The 24507-nt window shown below is 39.3% G+C and overlaps 1 protein-coding gene across 2 annotated transcripts in view; it reads right to left on the bottom strand.

The window, feature by feature from the left end:
* Positions 1-24507, bottom strand: part of dock1 (dedicator of cytokinesis 1) — a 204070-nt gene that overhangs the window by 14805 nt on the left and 164758 nt on the right. For both annotated transcript variants that reach the window (XM_085416710.1, XM_085416711.1), the window contains exons 34-45: positions 23731-23816; positions 21100-21256; positions 20375-20415; positions 19930-20020; positions 17221-17340; positions 15946-16035; positions 15112-15216; positions 9593-9734; positions 7766-7847; positions 5889-5973; positions 3078-3164; positions 1526-1702 (exon numbers count right to left, since the gene is read on the bottom strand). In XM_085416710.1, the coding sequence (XP_085272836.1) occupies positions 1526-1702; positions 3078-3164; positions 5889-5973; positions 7766-7847; positions 9593-9734; positions 15112-15216; positions 15946-16035; positions 17221-17340; positions 19930-20020; positions 20375-20415; positions 21100-21256; positions 23731-23816 (1263 nt within the window). The remainder of the gene's footprint in view (positions 1-1525; positions 1703-3077; positions 3165-5888; positions 5974-7765; positions 7848-9592; positions 9735-15111; positions 15217-15945; positions 16036-17220; positions 17341-19929; positions 20021-20374; positions 20416-21099; positions 21257-23730; positions 23817-24507) is intronic.

The raw sequence follows: 24507 nt of genomic DNA, 5'->3' as shown, positions 1-24507 counted from the left end.
TCTGAACTCTGGACAGCTTTAGCCACTTGGCCTTTGCTTACTTCTTAAAAATGTCAGTGCTCATCTGGGTTAGGGTGATTTAAGTGTCTGATTAAGTTTGTTGTTATGAATGTTTTTGTGGTGGCCCACATGTAGTTTATCTTGGCACTCGGAGACGACCAGCATGGGGCAGCGAGTGATGCTAAACAGACCAGTTACTAATCAGATATATATCAAGCTATATATATATATATATATATATATATATGTATATAAAATTGTAGGTTGTGTATCCTTCAGGTGTTAATGGGGTTATTGAAAATGTGTATATGTGCGTATGTGTGTATATACGTAGGTATGGATAGATAGAAACATATATGTGTATATATTAAAAAAAAAAAAAAAAAAAATTACACATAACATATAATGTAATTACAAGGAGGTATTTCTGTAGTCTATTGATACTAGATAGTGGAAAAGGGGTGGGATTAAATAAGCTTATGCTTCTTCCTGCTCCTTTTTGAACATGGACGTTATTTGGAGTTGTGGTTGCTCGTTTTCCTTTTGTTTGCTTTGTTCATTTGTCTCTTTTAATTCTATTTTTTTTTTTTTATACTTTTTCAACATGTTCAAAATAAAGATTCAATCAATCAATCAATCAATCAATCAAAAGCTAACTGGTCAGTCACTGGTCTGGAAATGAGTGGGTTTTGGTACTTGGTACTCTAATAATAACACCCAATTCACATCATATAATATAACCTGGAAATTAATGTGTTTTTATTTGAATGAGTTTAAAACATACTTTGATGATCTTAGAGATAATTTAAAGACACGGAGTACCTTTTTATCCTTAACGTGTACTATATGCAAAAATATATACTATAAGCAACAATAAATAACATAGGCATTCCTCTTGTTTCGTTTTCAGAAAATGTTTTTCTTTTTTTGGAAAATGTGAGATGATTCTGTGATGATGATGATGATCATAAGACATGTCTATTAGAATTCTTTATGGCAGTTACAAAGCTAGAGAAGTGGATGCTTAGCTCAGCTTACGACAAAGAAGGAAAATGGGGAAACTGTTAGCTTAGCTTGTTCAAAATATAAAAATACCTGACTAGCACTGGTGTGTAAAACTGTAGGCTAATGAAAAAAAATAAGTGCTTTGCCTCTCAGTGTATGAACCTTATATATCATGCCCCTGCTTCTGTGTATTGAACTGTCTCAAGGTCATCTTAGGGTCATCTTTAGTCATGTCTGCTGTGGTAGGCTCCTGCCAATCTTGCCCAGAGAGATAAAGGGGCATCATTTATTTCAACTTTACAACACCTAAGGCTAGAAACCGAGTCTTAAGGTTGTGCACTGGCCCTATAGATTTGAGTCTCCTGGTTCTAGCTTTATGTTTAACAAACCTTCACGGCATTTAGAACAAGATAAAATAAAGCTTCATGAATTGTGGAAACGTTCAAATTAAAGATTTGGACATGAATGTATAAAAGTTAAGATGATTTAGACACATCCAGAACTATTTTCATTTGTCTACCTTCTCGTAGTTGGTAAAACCTCCCATGACAGCTGGGTCCACAATCCCATTCAACAGCATGGAGAGCGGGTTGATGGGAAGGTTGGGATCATTGAGATGCCTCTGTACCATGCTGCTGATCTTCTCATTGGTCTGCTGCATTGTTTCAATAGCATTTTCCAACGGACTGATCTCCTCCTGTGTAGCACAGAAGTTAAAGGTGATATCAGATATTCCCAGCGCTTATTCGCCTGTTTCAGTGCAAATACACATACTGTACACTGCTTTCATCCCTGCGATTACAACAATCAAAGGGAAACATTTTGTGTTATGAATTACAGAAAGGTTATAAGAAGATGGGCTGAGGATCGCTTAACTACACACATAAATCAAACAGAAACAATTAATAATTTTTGATCACCGTGCCCATATACAAACCTGGAACTGTCAAACGAAGATGGATAGTGTGTTCATGTACCAGAACTTCAAATCCCATGCCAAAAAAAAAAAAAAAAAAAAAGACTAGCAATTTAGAGGAAAAGATGAATGAAGTACTTGGAACTGTTGTCATTCATTTCACTACGGTGTGAAAGCTAATTTCGACACAATCTATTTAACTCCACATAGGGGCAATCTCATCTCTTGGATGGATGAAAAAAATCACTTCATTGTATTAAGAGTTTAGAGAAAACATGCATGGACTGTTAAGTAAATGTCAGAATTAGACCCAAGCCAAAAAAGTAAAGATGTTGTACAAGCGAGACAAATCTCCAATCTGCTCCGGTATGTCTCAGGCCAGCTCGATAAAAAGAATTGTCAGATGGAAGGATTAGGCCTGGTGAATCTCAGCCCAGTCATTAAGCTTTAAATAGAGAGTCTGACCTCAGGGACCTTGCCTCTCCCTGGCTCATCTGGAGGGCAAGCTGCTCCTGACAGTAAATTCTAACTCTGCCTGAAGGAAGAGGTGTCCGCTCCGAATTAGTGTGACAATGGAGAGTAAAACTCTGCTACATGGACTCAGGTGTTTGGGAGGTAAAGGAAGGCTAATCGCACTAAGTAGTGCATTTGTTTTGGGACAAACTAAAAACACATGAAAAAAAAAAAAAAGCCTGTTTGGACTCTTAATTGACACTATAATCTGCCCTTGTGCTCATGACTTATATGGTGCACTTTTTTTCCCCGTACTCGGGGATGAACATTAAAAAAAAATCACTGATAAAGTAATTACATTTTGATAAAGCTTCAGTCAACACTTAGGTCCTCTGCTGTTGTCTGAAGGGTTTTCAATACTGTAATCCAGGTAATTGTACAAAAAGTGAAAGGAGAGCAAAGCCTGAACTGTTCTCCAGTTATATTTGTGCTGTGTAGCAATTTTCAGTAGAAACAGGAGTGCCTGGTGAATCAATGTGGGCCATCTGGCAGAGAGAGAACGTGCCCTGTCGTTAGCCCGGGGAGTGGCACCCCTGCGTCTATACTGCTTAAGTGGACAAATCACATTGATTGTCTTTAAGCAAGCCTGCAGATCCTCATCTGATTAGGAGCCTTGCTTGGCACACAGGCCCTTCATACTCACAGTGGAGACTGACTTGACTTCAAACCAGCGCAGGATGCCAGGAAGTTTGTACGCTGTAGAGTACGTGGTTCTCTCAATCCACATGTTCTGCAGACACAAAGACAGACACAAAATTGGAACACAGTTCAAATCAAGATAATGTGGCTCTTTAAACAGATCAAGCTGCAGCTGTGCCAAGATATCGCAATGAAACAAGACTGCTGTTGCATAGATGAGACTTTAGTGACGCAATGGATTTGGTTGGAAGACGGCTCTACTGCCTCCCCGTCTGGATCGGAGCTCATTTGCTCAAGTGCTCAAGGGCAGTTCCAAAAATGTTGAGACAATGTGTAAAATGTAACATTAGAATAAAAACAAAATTTCCCTATGGGGACTAACACGCACACTTTACTTTAAAAAAAAAAAGAAAAAAGAAAAAAAAGAATAAAAACAAAATGCAATGATTTCCACATTTCATATATCCTATATTTTATTCACAACAGAACATAGAAATCAAATGTTTATGCTGTCAGTGCTACCAGTCACCCTCCTAGTAGATGGTAAGAAATTTCAGAAAAGTTCAGAAAATTGACCCCTGACCTTGAGAACAAGGTCACTGGAATTTGAAACTTTCTGAGATTTTAAGTAGACTAATCTATGGTATCAATTAAAACATCCTACGTCACCTTATTCTCAAATTATTCTCAAACTCGGGTGTTGAGCCTGCCTGCCCGCACATTCAACCAGGTGACAATGACAACACCCCATTATCCACCTTTTTATGGCTGAAGAAAAAACAAAGAAACTCATTTTGTGTTTGATGGCAGTAAGACATTTTTTTAAAAAGGCACAGGGCCAACTGAGGAGATCAGATACTGGATTTTTGGGAGAAGAATGTTCCGGTCCGATATGGATTCTAGCTGCTCAGCAGTACTGGGTTTCCTCTGTCGTAATTTTCCTTTCATGATGCACCAAATGTCTTCAGCTGGCAAAGGTTCAAGGCTTTTCCACTACAAAGCAACACTATTGCAACAGATGCAGTATTGTCTTACTGAAATATGTAAGCCCGTCCCTGAAAAAGACTTGCAGTTACCTTTCTGCACTGACCGTGGTCTACAAAAGCACCAATGCAAACCACTAATGCAGGCCTTTCAACTGAGAATCGTGCCTGTTTTAAATGCACCTGAGAGCTTGAAAATCAGACATCCAATAGTGATGTTCAGTCTTGTCATTTGTCCCAGAGATTTGTCCACTTTTTCCTCTATCTTTTGATGATTTTATGTACTACAGATAATGAGATATTTCAATTTTTCACAATTTTTACATTGACGGGCATTATTCTGTTTTTCAAAAATGTGTAGATGTGTTTGTTTTTTTGCAGATTGGTGAACCTCTCCCCATCTTTACTTCTGAGAAGCTCCGCCTCTTGGGTTTGGGCTTGTGCGATTTGCAAATCACTGCATTCTGTTATTTATTTACAAACACATCAGCCCAACTTTTTTGTTATTGGAGTTGTAATATGGGATATGATATGAAATTGGATAGCTTCTAAAGCATCAAATATTTATAATCTCAAATAACAGTACACATTGAGAAAAAGAACTTGCATGGCAGGGATCACCTGCAAGTGAGGTCTGCTCCAAATGTAGTTTCCAGCCTCTTTTTAACAACCAACACATCTGAAAAGAAAACTAATACTTCTATTTAAATATTTAGAGACTGCGTTGTCTTTAAAATCTACTTACTACTCACTCAGGAGCATCTGCAAATGACAAGGATTTGTGTTTATTGACATGCATAATAGATGTGACAGACACAATATGTCAGGCAATAGATATCCATAATCGCTCTGTCAGGACAGAGAAAGTCCAATCAGTCTGACAAGGGAAGCAAGTCTAAGATGAGTGAAATTCATCACCCTGTTCTGCTGAAGTGACGCCACAGTAAACACAGAGGAAAGCGTGACTGGCTTTAATTTGTCGTCCTTGTTATTGCTACCTGGTTATTAAGTGCGCACAAAGAATAACTCTCTAGATAAACTAAAAAACGACTTGACAGTAATAGTTGCATTTACTAAACTGGAGATAGATCACTGTCAGCGATTTTATTTTGTTTGGATGCTCTTGTTGGCACCACCTTCTCCTGTGTTCAAAGATGAATAAAATCCTCCGTCTATCCCTCCTCTGCGGTGTAAATTCTTCTGCCTATGTAAATTAGCTCTATGTTCTGCGGTGCTATTGATTTTCTGTGCTGAAAATATCTACGTAAGTATACGTGCATCATAAACTTGAAAGATTTCTCAGTCCTACGCTAGTAAATTTCAAGGTGGTGGCCGTGACACAACAGCAACCTGATGAGAACAGGCAAAAATGAAAATCCATTTTCAGCTCGACTCCACTTGCCACATCTCAGCATAAAACACTGACAAGCTTTTTGATTCGGAGGCTACTAACCTACCTACTCTAATTTAACCTACTTAAGTACATTATCTTGCAAGTGTGCAACTTGCAAATGGAGCTGAGTCATTTGTTCCTGGGAAATTATTTCATAAATTTACTTGTATTTTTTTCCTGTGTTTCATCTCTGAATGTGTGTAAATGACAAAGAAAAAAGATTTTTCTTTCTTTGTCAGTATAACTGGAATTCTTTAACAGTTACTGGTTGGTACACATTTTTTAAACCTACCATTTCTACCGCTCCTGTAAACGTAGACTCACATGTTCTACTGTAGTCCAGTAACACAGTCTTTATGTTAATTTTATGTCTGAAGTTAACCAAATAAATGGGGAAAAACTAAGTAACAGTAAACAAACAGAAAAAGACGGGAATTACCGCAAACTCATTGTCGGGATCCTTCTCTCCCTTCCTCACCGGCCTGGAATACTGGAATTTATGGACTTCATTTACCGTGTAGAAGCTGGGGAGGGAGAAAAATCAGTACCTGAGTAAATTAAAACTGTTATGGGCAATCCACAGCTTGATTCAAAGGTTGATTGCTTTGCTTCAGGTCAAACACAGGACAAACCGCCTCCCAGGGCAGCTGTGACAGGAATTATTGTGATTTGCATTTGGCTTTTGACTAACTATCCGAGATATGGCCTCATTGTGGGAAATAAATTCATTTTCGGCTCCCACACATAACTGGGAGGCCCTAAAGTTAGCCTGAGATGTCAGACATGCAGATAAGCTGCAGCACACCTGACAGGGGCACATGACTAACAGGGAGGAAATTTGCCAAATCAGGTTAACAGACTTTTCACAGCAGGAAAATGATGGTGTTACATAGTGGCTGTGGATACATGGCTTCCCTTACACAGGCTCATTACTTGCTTTCTTCGGCCCACCTTCATCTGTCTCACTTATTGGCATAAAGAGACATAATCACAGTCTCCTAGGAAAATTAGTACACCATATTGCATTTCCCATTTCCAAAACCACACCATATGGTTCAAAGCGTGTGAACTGGCTTTATTAGCAAATAATTATAAAGAAAATATGAACTGAATCAGTGCCAATCCAGAGCCACAACCCTATAATGATTAAAGAAATGGCGATCAATGTGTGCAGATGGGATGCTTGAACTTTTTCTGTGAAGGACCGATAATCTTTTTGATGAACAGACCACAAAAAAACAAAAAACCCATTTGTGACTACACAGAAAAGCTGGACTCAGGTGCCCCAACATTTGAGCCTTTTATGTTATACCGAGGACCAGATGTTCCCGTCTATGCTTACTCGCAAAGGGCAGCACACTGTTTAATGAACATAAGACCTATTCCCAAGTTAGCTGAAAAAGTTCGGCCTTCACGTAAAAAATGAAGCCTCTGAACTTCTGCTTTAATAAACAGGTTATTAAAGCAGTTTAAAATCAGCCGCGTTACCCCAATTACGCCTTTTACATGTCTTTAGCTGGCGGGCTAGAATTGATGGAGTAGCATAGTCTGGCAAAGCAAGGTCAGATTGGGGTATGCTTTGCCTGCTGCTGTGACCCTGTGGCTCAAACAGCTCAGTCTCATTGCTATGCACCACTGATCTTTTCACTGAATGAGGGAATAAATGAGAGAAAATGGAGAGAGGGGGACAGAGAGAACAGCACTGCGAGAGTTGAAGAAGTTATAGAGTTAGCTGAAAACGCATCATGGAAAGTTTATATGGAGCAATCCTCTGTCACTGCGCAGGTATATTTGCCTAAAGGCTTTCCCATGTAAATGTCTTCTTTTAATTATGCCCATTGATGCGTTGGATGGCATACCTAAGTGAATTTGCACAGCTGAGCGATGCAGCACATGGCTGGCGTACAGAATGTGTACAAAGGGGAGCATGAGGGCCCAATGTTTGCTGTGGCCCTGACGCGCCACACAATGGTATTAATGATGTCAGAGGAACAATGTTGTACTTGGCACAGTTGATAACAGCAGATGGCTGCTGAAAGGTAATAACCACTAGAACGACAAGAAGGTCAAGCGCTGTTTGTTCTACAGAGACCCACATTTAAATCAAGATTTAATCGCCTTTCTCCATAGCATAAGTCAGAACGCCACACGAAAATGCGAATGCACTTGGACTCGTGTGTCACCACAAGCTCGCTGACCCGTTTGAATGACTGGGGGCAAGTAAACTTGGCTTTGCCAGATTGAAATTAATCTTATGTGACTCTGAGTTATCCACTGTAACTGTGAAGAAGTGAAGAGCAGGGACTTTGTTATTACCTGAGTATTTGCTCAGAGACAGACTTGTTTTGAAACTTGGCAGGCAGGTCGAGAATGGGCTTCACGGTAAAACACTGGATGTCTTAAGCAGAAACATCAAGGAATAAATGAAACTGTTGTACACACATCACTGAAGAGAAGTTACTCAGAAGCTGGTGGCGATTCAACCTTATAGTTAATACTGCAGTAATTTACATTTTGCAGTCTAGCTCTGTTCTAGGACTTCGGGAAGAAACGCCCTCACAGAACACAGCACACATCAATGGCAATCGCTATGCTGTATATCAAGTCAGAAATGATACGAAATGGAGAAGCTGGGGTGGAGGTGGATTTACAAAGCATCTTATAACTGTATGCAGGCTAATGCAGTTTAAACAACATGCCCCGAGCTTTCATCTGGCACTGAGGTCAGCTAATCTGTCGCAACTGCTGACTGTGCTTGACAATTTGTTGTAATGTATTGCTACTGGAAAAAAAAGATGACATAGTAATGACAGTAATATTATTAACCTTCTGGACTGACCTATACAGCCATCTGAAAAAGATAGTTTTCAGAGCAGTTTTCGCTGCAGCCCTGTGAAAAGCCAAGTACACCCAAAGCACTTTTAAAAGCAATAACATTTTTTTTCATAAAAATTTTTTTTTTCTGGACTTGAAGTGTTTTCTCCAAGTATTGACTTCATCAGCCTCTCAGACCGTTGTGGAATTTTGTCCCACTCTTCTTTACAACATTACTTAGGCTTATTGAGGTTTGTGGGGATTGCATTGTGCACAGCTCTCTTAAGATCCTGCCTCAACATTTCAATCTATTTAAGCCTGGACTTCGGTTGGGCCACTGCAACAACACAATTCTTTTCTTTTTCATAGATTTGCTGCTGTGCTTGGGATATGACCTAATTTTGGCCAGTCATTTGCTGTTGGACAGGTGGCCTGATATTTGACTCTTGAACCCTTTGACGAGTTCAACTAAGAGACTGCAAGGTGTTTGGTTGTTCCCAAATGTGGTGCTGTGCATTATAGGTGAACACCTCTAATCTGGTCTTGTCCAAAGGACATTGTTCCACAAGTTTTGCGCAAATGCAACTTTGCAAACCTAAGCCATGCTGCATGAAAGGCTAGAGGTTTTCCTCTGGCAACAATTCCAAACAAGACACATTTGTTCAGTCTTTTTCTAATTATACTTTCATGAACTTTAACATTTAACATCCTAACTGAGGCTTGTAGTGTCTGAGATGTAGTTCTTGGGATTTTTCAATCTTTTGCTGTGCACTGCAGAGTCTGATCTTGGGGTGAATTTGGGGAGACATCCAGTCTTTGGAAAATTGTAGCATTGTGCTAAAATAGACCTGAATGCTCCAGACCAGGAAACTGCACAAACTTTGCTTTTACAAAGGTGATCACACGCACCACATATGTTTGATTAACAGCACCTGCCCAGCTATTTAATTTACTCACATTCATACACTGGTGAAGGCAAGCTACAGTTGCACTGCATGAAATAATGTGAAAATGTTACTTTTCACATGACTGTAATTGCATCATGATTCAGTCCAATTTGTCATTCACGTTAAATGGGGTGATGTCATGAACTGCCAGAATGTCCGTGGTTCACTTTGCTTAAAAGCTAAGAAACCTCTTCCTGTGCAAGTATGTAGCCATTCTGTGGAAAATAAAAATTATATACTCTTATTCTGTGCACTGATATAATTTAATATGGTGGCTGCACTAAAAAAAAAAAGAAAAACAACCTTTTGAAAATTACGCCTTAAAGTTTAAAAAAAAATAAAAGTAAAATAAAGATTTGCTTAGTAAATGTGCTAAGGATACACTGTCCAGAGGAAGACTTTGTGTCTTCGCTGGGTGGTGTCGTTGTCTTCATCTTCTCTGCATTGGGAAACTGTGTCAGGAGACGTGCCTCGAAGTCTTCTCGCCGCTCATACTCCTTCCCGCGGTAAATGAACATTTTGTTCTGAAGGACACAGAAGAAGACACTAAGATCGTAAAAAACATCTTCATGAATGCATAATTCGAATTTACATTTGCAATATATATGCATGAGGTACACTACTTTATGAATATGAATATATATTTAAAGTACACACACTAATAGTACACAAAGAGCATGCAAGACCATGACGAAATGAGAAAAGCACTTTGATTTGCAAATCTACTTTGCCTGGTACTGTCGCTGGGTTCAAATGCATCATCATAATCTCCATTTTAAACATTTGGAAATGCACGTGACAGAAAGTTCTCGGAACCGATTCAGTGATTCGGTTAAGTGAATCCTAGCCAAGATCAGAATTGGCTTGCTTGAGGAGTATTTCTGTTTAACCCAACTGACATACAAATGCATTTTGCTGTGGGCTCTTTCTAACAATAACCTCTAATGTGGTTGAAACATTGTAATGTTTTTGAAGGCAGACACAGAGAATTTTCCCGTCAGATATTAGTGCAGTAACATGACATGTCATCTTTGCATTACAGCAGTTAAGTGTCTTCTGGAAACCATGACGTGGTGCACTGGATATGAGGCTGAATATGACTTAGTTTATAAGCATAATAAGGAAATTAGACGACAGACAGTTTACAAGTAAGGGTTACACATAGGAATATAAGTCTAGTAATTTCTCTCGCATAAGCCATGGCACAAGAGCTACATGTGTGCTATCTGTTCTCATGCACAGATGGCAGAGCACATTTCTGTTTCAGACTTGCGTGAGAGTCTTAATTATCACGTTAGTTTCTTCCTTATCCTCTCAGTTTCACTGTGCATGTGCAACCCCTCTGAGCAGAATGCTGCAGAAAGCAAAGATTTAAAACTTGACACTGCCCTTACTTAGGCTTCAAGAACAATAAAAATTAGCGAACCTCGTGAATGACTATCCATAAAAGCCAAAGAATACACACAGTGATACATAGGCACTTTTCATTTATTAGTGAGATGAATTGCAGGGATGATAAACACCTCGGGCACAAAAACTTTACAAAGACAATCCAAGTTGTTTTGTTTTTTTTACTTTAATTTGTCACGAGTCTGCATTTCTCTAAGACAGATTAAAATCTGGACGAAGACAGCTAGTCTTTCTCCAGCACTGCATATTGTTTTCTTATTCATAAGAAGACAGCAGATTCGCATTATGCTCGTTGCGCATTCAGGTCGTGTGAACAGTTATCTCAATGTCATAATTCTCCTTTTCATTACCCTCAAACCCACACTGGCTAGTTCTGGAAAAGAAAACCACTTTCAGTGAGATAATGAGTCATACTAAAATGGTCTTTTCTTTCTGGCTAGTGGGTAAAAAGCAATTTCCAACGGTCAAGTGACAAAACAGCAACAGGTCACATAACTTAATGCCATGGACTTTAAATAAAATTCATGTTGTCAGGATTTGAGGTCTTAAGGTCTTTGTGTCATACCCCTCTTTACAAAGAAAAGCCAACGGAAATGGATGGATAGTTCCTTTGAATCTACTACATAGATTGGCATATAAACTGATGAAAAGGTCATCTTGTTTTAATCCAAAACAAAAATAAATTATAAGAGAAGAGTGCACGGAATGCTCCTAGAAATGCATGAGCCATGAACGTGCCTTCAGCTGCTTGAATGTGCTCAGAAGTCTGTCTGAGGAACATTTTGACTGATAGAACATGACAGCTCATATCAGAGTGTCTCCGAATGTGGAGTCTTAGGATACATATTTCAAACCAACTCTCACACCCTCAACCACTCTATAAGCTGAGCTGTCACAGGAAACTTAATACGGGGATTAAGTAAAGTTTAGGACTGATGGGAAGAGAAAGGAGAAAGGAATAAATAAGTGAGGGAAACAATGGTTAGAGGAAATACTAAGCATTTGAAAGCTGAAACTGCTCCGTAAGGTTTTTTTAATATAGAAAATAAATATAACAAAAAAAATGAAATGATACAAAGCTTTTTGGAAAAGTAATTTTCAAGGTTAAAAAGACAACTTTGGTTAAATATTCTGGTCTTGATCTTTTTGTACAATAATATAACCATTTATACAATATAGACCTATTGATGAAAACAATCTAAAACCACTCTGATATTCTTTTGTAGCACACAGCAACTGGAGTCAATGACCTAATCGAGTCTGATGTTTTAAAATGTTATCTGTAGCCTTTTACCACTAGCACCTTAGTTACTAACTATATTAACAACTAATAAATCATAAGCAGTTGAATTATGTACTCTTGCATAAAATCAATTAGTATGTGGGAGGGAGGTTACGAAATGTCTTCATCGAGGAATTTTTTTTTTTCCCCCTGAGGACACTGCAGTGCTGCAACAAAAAGCAATACAAGGCGTGACTGATAATTTGGGGTCCTCCTTATCATATTGTCCAACATTAACACCAGTATGAATTATCACATGACAAAGTGTCATATCATCATTCATATAGCAACACCATATGTTTGTGTTCCTTGTCCAGAACTCCAATGAGACAAGCCCAGGCATGTCTGAGAGTGAAAGCAGTCTCAGCTGCTGATGACAATTTAATACCTAACAAAGCAGCTCCTTCAACAACATCCAACTCTGCCAAATATATCCAAAAAAGTGTTGCTTGGAAACAACAAACTTGTTTTACCGCTTTGCTTTTACCGCAACCAGGCTATTAAGTGGGGAAGAAGGAATACAAACAGCTGGTGGTGTATGACCCAAGAGTAAACAAGTCTTGCTAGCTGCGCTCCATTTGAGAGTTTTGTACTCTACGTGAACACTCAAAGCGCTTTACACAACATGTCTTATTCACCTATTCACACCTATTCGTACAATCACATTTTTCTATGCTTAAGTGCTTTCTGGCTAACAATCACACTCCGATGGATCCAATGGAGAGTAACTCATGGTTAGTATCTTGCCCAGGGTTCCCAAAGGAAACAGTTAAAAAAGTTGACCCAAAATACAACATTCTGGGTACAAAATACTTTGTGGTTACATTTGGCTTATGTTGTGTCACTCCATATATTATGTCCCTACTTTTGCACTATAATGCTTCTGCTGCTGGCACCTTATGGTATTAGATTCACAATTCAAATTAGGCAGTCTGTCATCAGTGACAGTAGCTCATTGGGAAAGACGGATGGAAAATTGCATTTATTTTGTGTGCACTAATAAATGCTCTCGCCTGCAAGGTGCACTCATCTATTTTTGATCAGTATTCTTTTCTATATTGACATAAAAATCATTATTGCTCATTTCCTCAACATATTGGGATATAATTTTGAAGCTATCTTGCCAAACAATAGAGAAAGCCTTCTTCTATAACTGTATTTATCCATTAGTAAACCTCATCAAATTTCCAATATACCTACACAGAAATCCTTTAATATAATTATTAAGTATTTCAGGATGGGCCCTTATAAGAGAACAATGTCAACGCCATAACAACATTTAAAATGTCATAAATCTTTGGCTTTTTGATGTTTAACAAGTAAAAAAAAATTAACGACAGTGGACTAGTAACCATGACCAGCTTGTAAACTCTTTTGCATCTAATGTAGTACAAAGAATGCTCCACCTTTTTTTTTAAAAAGATGGAAGAATACAAATGTAAATTAAGTGTTGGTTTTTATACCATCTCTGGTTATTTCAGGTAAGGGCAAACATGAAAAAAGAATAAAACAGAGAAAGAAATAAGAGCTCCAAGCTATCCTCAAAGGTTCTTTAAAGAGCCTGTTAGATTAGGCCAGTGCAGCTTGCCCTGTCTATAATGGAGTTTCTGCCCTACCAGATGAAAGGGGTTAGACGGGGGGGCTGCGGAGATCGGAAAGTAGCCAAAGCCCTTGAGAAATGGCTGTTCTTCATAATAGAATGAAAAGAGTATGATCGGGGATCACAGTTCTTAAAACTAGAGTTTTATATCATCTTATTCCACGAGGACTTTTAGGCCATTTAGTGGCTGATTGTACAATAAAATGTCCTTCAGTAAGATGCCAGATGACAGTCTGAAAAACAGCCATAACAGGTCATACATTAAAAGCAAATTTAATCAGCACTGTTACTTTTCTTCTTGCAAAAAAAAAAAAAAAATCTCAGGCCTAACATTAAGCTTACTGTGACACAGCAACACAGAAAAAATGATCTAATATAGATTACATTTAAAATGAAGAAGAAGAAAAAAAAGACAAAACACATCATTGAGCAAGTGAAATGAAATAGAGGGCAGATATGCACCCAGCAGCACCTCAGACACTGTGCTGAGATATCAAACACCAATTAAACACGTATTTAATCTCTGATATGCCGTGATCAGATTGGCACAAGGCCAGCCGGGACATTTACAGAGGAAAAAGAGATCAATTCAGGTTAAGCAGCCTGCTTTACTTGGTAGATGTTATAAATAGGCGGCGGATTTTCCATCAGCTCAGAAAAATCAGTGTTCAGTTCTGGTGGTCATTTTAGAAATCAGTGTCTCTCATTGTGGTGCCACCACTTTAAAGAACATTTGCAGCTCCATCTGCTTAAACAAGCTTAGAGCTGAACGTAAGGGGAATGTAACCTGTGATTCAGCAACTGAAAGCAATTTACAATGGGACCAGACAGCCTTTTTCACTCTGTGCTGGGTACATGGTTTTGTTGTGCAGGTGGTGATGGGACACCTTGAGCGGAACTTCACCGGAACACCATCTTCCCGACACTGTGATGCTCGTGCTGTTGGAAAAATGGTGTCCAGCTGTAGTTTGGCAAATGGACTTAAGTGCTTTGCTTGCCGTCTGATCAGTCTTTTACTACAGACAAGATTTTTTTTTGGCTGTTCTTCAAAGCTCTGCAGTTTTTACAACTACTCCTGGCAACTGCAAATGCAGGCAAAGATTTTGAGTGGACCGGCTCACAGTGACTTACACAGGTCTCTTAACACTGAGGAAAAGTGATACATGGTGAATGAAAGCGAGGCACACATGCTAGAAGTGGGGGATAGAAACTGATGTATTCATTCATTCTTGCTTTTGTATCTTTCTTAGCTGTCTGCCTTTTTCCAAGAGAAACGTTCCATTTTCCCACACTGAAGGGGATCCACTCAGCGCATAATTCTGATCTACTCCGCAACCCACACATGGAGCAGCTGCCTATGATTCAGAGTTTGTCTCAGTGAGTGAGTAAGTTAAAGCCAGACTAGGTGGGGCTTTGAACAAGTGAGCCTCGCCACAACAAAACAATATTCATGGGAGAGATATGTGTGAAGCACGTATGTATTGAATGCTGAGGCTGAGAACCAAGCAGGCACCGGTAAATCTATTAAATCTATTGATCATCTTTTTTTGACAAGTGGCTCACCCACATTGTGCTTATCCGCCTTGAGTATGTCAGTGTATATACTCACACGTAGGAAGGAGGGGAACCCGGTGCCATAATAGCCTACAGCAAAGTAGTCTGGTTTAGGCCGGATGACCTTCACTATATTCTCATAGAACTGCGCCTGTTTCCGCTGTTGAGAGAATCAAAGATAAATTTTAGACGCAGGGACAGCACGCACATGCATTTTCCTTGCATATTTTACAGATGCAGTTGTGTTTTATCTCAAACTAGTGGTAAATTTCTCCCTTATCCTTTTTTAGTCTCAAGAGATTACAAATTAGACATACTACAGTAATATTTACATCACCTGTATGTATCTGTGATATATGAGTAACTATAGTCATTATACACAGTGTGCACAGTTATTAGACAATCAGTCCAAAAGAATTCAAAATCTCAAACTTGAATATTTAACTTTCTTTGCTATAAAAATTGGTAACACAAAAGGAAAATAAAAGGTTTGGCCTTTCCAAAATATTAACCCTTCCTTTTTTAAACATCAGAATAATTTTATAATCTTCCACCTAAAATTGCAAAATAACTCCAAAGGGTTTGTATGATACTTGTGCAATAAAGGGTTAACCCAAGTTTTTAGTGCCCCTTCTTGTCTGTAGCTGTCATGTCTTTGTACTTCCAGACACGGGCTGCAGGTCTTGAATATCAACATTCCTGATGCTCCAGATTTAAATGGTTTTTTTTTTAAAAAGCACTCTGTAGGGCATTTTGATCTTTTTGTCACTTTCCCTAAAATTGATTAAATCCATTAAACATGCATATGCATAAGGTCAGTATAATCTCCTAATAATGTTGCAGTTTGCAACTTGAAAGTAAAGCTAACTAACAACATAACATTACTTACCAAGGATGCACTGAGTTGTTCAAAATCAAACATTTCATTCTCGTACTGCTCAGCCAGCTCCTTTCCCAAAATGATTGCCTCCTCCCACATCTAAATGATACATAAATAGTGAGAAAAATAAGATAAAATAAATAAAAATCAAGCATTCATTCGGTACCGGCTACTCTTTCCCAGACAAAGGTATTACGGTCCTTCTAAAATAAATTAATCCCTTCAACTTGTCACTTTTCCCCCCATTTCTCTGAAAGGAAAATCCAGAACCTGTCCTTAGAAGCAGAAAATGTGTCATCATGCATGTTTCCTTGACTCAGTACAGTGAACTGTGTCACAGGTACATGTGAACCAATCAAACATGTTGAAAAGCTTCTAAGTGGGTTCCTGACAGACTAGATTGGGCTGAACTGATATAGGGCAGCCTGGAGGTGGACCAAGTCCAGACTGCTATTCACATTAGCCTCCCATCAGTGAGAGCGGTGGTGGCAACACCATCTGGGACTGCTTTCTAGATGACACATCTGACACCCATGGTACTGTCCTCAGTTTAAACTCCACTCTCTCTGGAGTGCTGATGTATTCTTACAGCCACTGTAACACTTACTGATCACTCTGGTGGGTTTGTATGCGCATGTTTGTCCACAGCTCTTTCAAACTGTTGTCTCCCTAGCCACATCTTGCTGAGTGACAGCTGGCTGCAGAACCAAAAGTGGCGACTGCACCCCAACACTCATGACACATGCAAAGCTTTGGGACATCATCTTTGAGAAGCTGTGGCTTCAGTCCTACGGATTCAGTTCCAGGCTTAGCTTGCAGGTTGAAAAACACTTTTCTCCTTTGGAACAAATAACAGGCAATACACCAAAATAACACAGCAGCTCTGGTCCTATGAAGCTGGAAGATTTTTCTGGCTAAGGCAGACGAGATGGCATTCAAGTCCCTGACATGCTATGAGGGAAAAGGAGAAAAGGGAACAGTGAAGAGAAATATAAAAGAAAAGAGGTTTTAAATGGAACGTGTAAGAGCTACATTGTGTGCTCGGATACATGCCTTCATCCATAAGAGCAGAAACTAAAAACAGGGGATTATCACTGTATCAGTGCCTGTTCTGCAGAAACAGCACATTAAACTTCCATTCAGTCTTAAAAACCTGCCTTTTCAAGCCAGGAAGGCTATTTAGCTGAGACGACAACATCTAAAAATAGCATCTCAGGAGTCGAGGAAAAATCATTATGTCCACTTATGCTTATGAGTGTGAGTAACTGTGTATGGATGCCTTACCTTGCCCTTGTCGAAGTAATTAATAATCTCCTGGTAGAGATGGTCCTTAAGCTGTCCTTGAGTGGTGGCCTGGTAGCCGTCTCTCTGTGTCAGGTGGGCTGCACATGCCTCATCTGACCACTACAGAAAACACGTTAGCACTGGGGTCAACACTGTACAATACGATACAGAGTAAAAAGGAAAAGTGACAAGAAATCAATTGCTGACTTATATCCAGTGTAAATGGGTTAGAGTGATGTGTGGTTCTTTTTATAAGCTGCTCTGTACTTTGACAATGCAAGATGGAAACAACTCTGCAAGAAACCCATATCAGTATATACTGAATGAATCATTGATGGCATCAGTGCAAAGTGTAGCATTCCTGTGGCTAATGCTTAGTGTTAAAGGGGAACTATAAGCACATTCGGAGATCCATATTTACTGAGTCACACAAAGCAACTGAAGCAGAGTTGCATGACTCGCAGTTCAGAATAACCCTCTCTATCTTATACTGGGCCTCGGTGCTGCCCCTTAGCTGCAGCCGTTTTAGTGCTTTTCCTTCTGCATTGAAGCCAAATGTCTTCTGAGTAGTTGTACCTCACCAACAGAACTTTTGAACATGATGTGGGAGGGGGAGCTGTGCTCACAGCCGGTGCCTGGCAGAACCATGTTAGAGATGTTCAGCACAACAGTGTGTGTCTGAAACAGAGTTCTTAGAAGCCTGAGCTTTTGCCTCATAGGTTCAACTTGAACATATGCTGACCTCAATATCTAAAACCTAGATAAGAAAAAGCATATCAACCCCCCCCATAAAAAGCATTTAGAATGAGAATCTACAGATTAGTGCACCAGGAGCTTCCAAGGGTAGAGAGAAGCTGGGCTTTTACTACCAGTGTAAACACTAGATACAACTGAGTCACACACTTACTTAATCTTGTTTAGTAGAAAAGCTTTTTCATTTTTAAACAATGAAAGAATCTTTTGTTCTTATTGTTGACACACTATAGAGACTAATAAGGTTTCTGACGGCCTATAGCATCTTGGCAGAAAGACAGACAATCTGATTGGCCTCTGTGTACAGCAAGCGTAATCCTATGATTCTGTCAGGGCTGATTCATTACTGGCCAATTTTAATTGGTTTCTATGGTGTTGTGAGTAACCTGAAGAGTTAAGATCTCTGACCAGGTTTTTTTTTCTTCCGTTATTGTGATAGCCACATTTGAATAGCAAAGCTTCAATATTTGCATAGCCTTCACGGACAATGGGTGAAAAATAAATTGCACCACGTTGCTGTGGTATAAGGAAGGATTCTGGGAAGACTTGGCTTACGTTATTGATCCTTTAGTGCTGGACTGCATTTATATGTTAAAAAGGATCTCTGGTAATTCATGGACGAGCAGTGACCCCGTATCGACAAAACCCAAGTGCTGATACATCTCTGACTATGAAGAAAATGTTGTGAATTCATCAATGTTATTACACTGCTGCAAGTACTCTACTGGGACACTAATTATAGCCAGTCTTACTCTATAAATGCTGGAGGATACAGAATTATATATAAATCATTCCTTCTCTGGAATTTTGTAGTTCTCCCTCTGCGTGTTAAGGTTCCATCCAGGTACTCCAGCTTCCTCGTGAAGTCCAAAACTGTGCATGGTAGGATAATTGCTGAATCGATGTGTGCGAATGGTTGTGTTAGCCCTGCGATGGACTGTTGACCTGTCTAGGGTGTACCTTGCCTCTCACTCTATGACAAATTGAATAGACTTCCCTCTTCCAGACAATTACAAATGGGATAAGGGGTTAAGAAAATGGATGGATGGATGGCATTCCCTCTCATTCATTCTTGTCTACACAGGCCTCGACGTGAATAAAGATCAGTCACTTGTAGATGAGCAGAATCATAACAATAATAATAATAAAACATAGAACTCATGCTACAGATGCTACTGTGACTCCCGAGTGAGGAAAATGTGATTTAGTCACAGCCTCCTCTTCCCTGACGAGACCTGCACAAAGACTGAAGCAGCCAGCTATTTATGCAAAAACAGATGAGATGTTGGATGCATCCATTTTGGATAAAAGGCAGAGAGGAACAACTTCAAATTTAGGGTGTACCAAACCCCAGCTGGGAATAGACGCTGCAGTTCTTTGTATGAGGAGTTTTGCAAGTGGATCCGGTGTATTTTTGGCAGGAGATAGAAACTTTCAAGGCTATGAGCATGACTACTAACAAAAAGGTACTAACATAAAAGAAATGCTTCTTGATAATCTATAAATATTTATGTGCTCAATTTAAGTTGTGTCAGAAAGATGCCCTTTTTGCACCTTTAAGTAGGGATGCCTTGCACTGATGCTTGAGGTGATGATGATCGCCAAAGTACACATTTATCTTCAAGTATCCAGGGTGGTTGAAGCTACCTTTGTCTCTGTTTTAGAACATGAGCAGGTTTTTCTTTTTAATTAAAGATCAGATACTAGCTGTGACTTGCACTGGCTGTGCAAATAAAAGGCTGCTGTGCAAATTTGCCTCCTTAAAAGGTGTCGCATGTGCCACATTGGAATTAAAGGGATACAGCCCAATCAAGTCATTTGCTTGACACGTTAACCCTACGTTTAACATCTGCCTGACAGCAGCTTAAGAGTGGTTCAGTGTTTCTGTGTGCAGCTTCAGATATTTTAGAGAATGCACGTTAACATTTATTTTTTGTTGGCCTTGTGCATGGGTACCTTAAGCAGTTTTGCGTGCAGAAGCAGAGTATAAGCAGCCTCAGTGTAGTTGTCGCACTCTTTATGGAGGTCACACAGCTTGTAAAGGTACCTGGCAGTGAAAAAAGCAATGATTTATGGGTCATGACAGGGTTTTTTTTCCACACTTTAACAGACAGAGGGTTAACTCTGCCAGACGGATGTGTCTTAACAGGCTCTTCTAGTTCAAATACCGCTTGAAAAATAGATGGAAAACTGACAGGTAAGATTGCAGACTGGGAAACATATTTTATCAAAATCAAATATTTTATTCTGGGTCTCTGGAGACCTACTTTATTTAATCTTTGGGAGGCAAAAATGTAGCTCAACTAAGACTCCTTATTACATCTATGTTGTAGTGTTTAAAATGCCTCACAGGGACAAAAACGCTTCAAATATAACAAATGGTTAACACGCAGAAGCTTACCTGATGTACATTTCCTCTCTGTCTATTTCCTTGTAAAAGTTCTACATTGTGGAGAAAGACAAAGCATTAAAACGGGCTTAAAAGACATAGCAGATTTCCACTGAGAACTATGGTTGCATTCTGTTTAACTATCTAAAAAGAAGTTACTGGTGGATTATTTTAAAAATTAAAAAAACAAAACAACCCCCCCCCCCCCCCCCCAAAAAAAAAACCCCAACAGTATCAGGGCTTGTAGCGGGCACACATCCAAGCACCTAGTACACTGACTGGCACTGTCGTATTCACTGTCACATTCTCAGTGAAACCAAAGTTATTTAAAGTGCAGACTCGCTCAGATAAAATATGAAATATAGGCCATATGTCTGTAGTCTTTTCAATATGCCTAGTCATGTGAGCTAAAAGTGACATTTTGGTGCTTCCAGATGAAATGTCACTTTAAAGAACAGGGTGGTTTAGATGAACAGCTCAGGGATAACACTTTAATGCACTGACATGTCGAGATGCCTGCTACTGCCGTCTGTATGTAATTCTACATCATTACGGTGTTTTTTACCGGCAACAATAACCTATGACAGACAACCAGGCGCTGATAACACAAACAATTACCTGTATTGTTATTTATACATTTCATGTGTATCATTTCACGCAGGGGGTTCAAATCTAATTATGCATGTATCACCAGCACTCGGCTTATGCGCATTCAGGATTGAAAGCAGAGATCTTACAAGCACGTTGACAGTGCAGCTCATGCGGTTCTCCTTGTTCTCGTCATGCATGATGGTCCTGTAGTCCAGCAGCCTCTCCAGCAGACGCACCACCAGAGTGACGAAATTCTCACCCGTCCTGGCCAAGTACTTGTGCTTCCTGCAATGCTCCAGTAAGCTGGTGTTTGTGTCATGAGGTTGGATGGGGACACAGAGAAACAAATGTGAAGTATGTATTAAGATGGTCTTTGACAGCTGGTCTTTGAAGCTGTCTATTTTACACATTAAAACAGAGTTAGCATCTGCTCCGAAAGCAGACATTATGCAGGCAAGCTGCGATGGCAAGTCCTGTGATCGTCAGCACACTGTGATTATTTTGAGAAGTGCTATGTTGCAATTAGCATTATCTAACTTGCGAGAGGCTCAGGCATTTTATTTATTTATTAACCTTTATTTAACCAGGAAGATCCCATTGAGATTAAAAACCTCTTTTTCAAGGGAGACCTGGCCAAGATAGGCAGCAGCAGATGTCTCACAGTTACAGAAATTACTCAAACACAGGCAGCAACAACACACATGCAACAATAAGTGAAAGAATACAAATAAAATAAAAATAAAATTCAAATAAAATAAAAAGTCAGTTAAAATGACAATCAATCTAATTGAAACAGTTGCATGTTATGGACTTGGCCTCAAGGATTCGTAGTTTAGATTTAAAATCACTTAATGAAATGAATTCAGTCATTTTCCATTCCTTCTGCAGTTTGTTCCAGGCCGAGGGTGCTAAATGGACAAAAGCTCTTTTACCAAGTTCAGTTCGGGCAAATGGAACAGAAAGCAACAAGTAACCATGCGGACGAAGAGAATACCGACCAGCATGTTTCATTACAAGCAGGGAACATATATAAGAAGGCAGCAACCCAAGTATCGCCTTATATATAAAACTGTATAAATGAGAGTTCCTCCGACTTACCAAAGCAGGCCATCCTACCTGAGAGTATAACTCACAGTGGTGAGTCTGAAATTTACAGTTAGTGATGAACCTCAGAGAAGCATGATACACAGAATCAACCATTCGAAGACATTGAGCAGAAGCATTCATATATAGAATATCACCATAATCCAGCACAGGCAAGAATGTTGCAGCAACAAGCCGCTTCTTTGTATTAAAAGAGAAACACAACTTATTTTGAAAATAAAATCTCAGTTTTAACTTCAGGTTTTTCACAAGATTCTCTACATGTGGTTTGAAGGTAAGCGAGTCATCAATTAAGATTCCCAGATATTTATAGGTGTGAACCAACTCTATTTTATTACCTTCAAGAGTGGTTACTGATGGGATTGTTTGGGCTCGTCTCCTTGATTTAGAAAACAACATGAGCTTTGTTTTGTCTGCGTTGAGAACAAGTTTAAGCTGATGTAATGAGTGCTGGACAGCAGAAAAGGCTTTCTGCAAGGAGTCGATGGCTTGGACAAGAGTTGAACCACAGCTGTAAATAACTGTATCATCAGCATAGAAGTGCAAGTTTGCATCTGGCACATGTAGACTAAGATTGTTTACGTAAATGATAAATAGAAGGGGACCTAATACAGAACCCTGTGGCACTCCGCTGTGCACTGTAACAAAGTCAGAACATAGACCGTCAGATTTAATGCACTGAGTCCTGTTACTGAGGTAGTTTGAGAACCATGCCACTGCTCTCTCAGAGAGTCCTGACTGGAAGAGTCTAAGTTTTAAAATACAATGATCAACAGTGTCAAATGCTTTTGACAAATCAATAAAAAGGGATGCACAGTGTTGTTTTTTATCAAGTGCAATAGTAATATCATTTACCACTCTAATTGCAGCTGTGATAGTACTGTGATTCTTCCTAAAGCCTGATTGATATTCAGATAAAATGGCATTGATGTGCAAAAACTCCTTTAACTGCTCACACACAAGAGCTTCAAGAACTTTGGCCAGCACAGATAGATTAGATATTGGTCTGTAATTAGTTAACACTGCTGGGTCGCCCCCTTTTAATAGAGGAACAACAAAAGCTGATTTCCATACTGAGGGAATTTTATTCATGTCCAGTGTGAGGTTGAAAAGTGTTGTGAGAGGCTCTGCTACAAAATCAGCTGCCAGTTTCAAGAAGTAAGGATCTAGTAAGTCTGGCCCTGGAGATTTTCTAGGATCTAACAGTTTAAGAGCTTTACAGACCTCCTGCACAGAGAAAGGAACAAAGTTAAATGGCTGACCAGTGTACACCGGAAGGTTTGTGCCAGATTTTACAGAGACTGGGTTCAGAGAGTCAAACAAAGAGCCAGAAGATATAAAGTGCTTGTTAAAACAATTCATAATCTCCTTCCTATCATAAACAGGAACAGAATCCTTAAAAACATAGGTGGGTAGAGCGTGGGAGCTTTTACTCACTGAAAGAGACTTAATGATTTTCCAGAACTTCTGTGGATTATTTAGGTTCTCAGTGGTGACAGACAGATAATATTCTGTTTTAGCTTTCTTAATAGAGGAAGTACATCTGTTTCTTAGTTGTCTGAAAAGAAGCCAATCACTGGGGTAGCCTGTTTTCCTCGCTTTGGCCCAAGCCAGGTTACGCTCATGAATGATATAAATGAATGGCATAATCCTGCCCATTAATCAGCACTTACATTTTCTGAAAGAGAACTTTGTACTGCTCGTCTCCGCGGCCCCCTTCCACCTCGTGATCCAGCTTGGTGATGATCTCGTTCTCAAACTGCAATTAGACAGAGCAGGCGTAAATAATCAGTGTAGCTAATTTTTCAATTCATTAACGCCATCTCCCTGTTGCTCTCTCTCTCTCCAACAAACCCAGCTGTGAGGGTTTACGCTTCAACTTAAATCGGCCCTTATTTGCAACAGAACTGGCTGTGAGCCGGTTCCGATTTTCTTTATCTGTTGAAATTCTATTAGGACACAACTGAAAGTTGCATCATGAGACACCTTGCCTGTACTTTTTGCTCTTTAGTTGTTGTATCTGCTGACAGTGATGCATGGATCTATTTTTCCAATATTTGTATGTAGCAGCTGTATAAAAAAGTGAATTTCATTGTGCTGAAACAAACCTTTTTTCACTGACTTTTTGATTTACGTGTGTCTTGGACATGAGTAAAGGAAAAAAAAAAAGTGCAGCAAAGTAGAAAAAGATATGAATGCTGTTTTCTGGAAAGCCAAGGACTTATAACACACAGAGAAAGAGAGAGAACTAGTACAGGAAATATACTAGTTCTCACAATTGTAATCAAAACGTTACTGATCACAATTCATTGAAAATGATAGGAAAGTAGCAATCGCCCAAAATGATCCTGATCCAGACAGAAGATATAAAAGCTTTGCACACTTTCACTATAAAAGGACACGGCTGTGCAACCAGTAAAAATGATATTGGAGTGCTTTGGTTTTCACAA

The sequence above is a fragment of the Rhamphochromis longiceps genome, linkage group LG8 (assembly GCF_057381845.1).
Source record: "Rhamphochromis longiceps isolate RC_006_pf linkage group LG8, R_longiceps_female_GT1.1, whole genome shotgun sequence".
Lineage (NCBI taxonomy): Eukaryota > Metazoa > Chordata > Actinopteri > Cichliformes > Cichlidae > Rhamphochromis > Rhamphochromis longiceps.
This window is presented reverse-complemented; position numbering and strand designations above follow the sequence as displayed.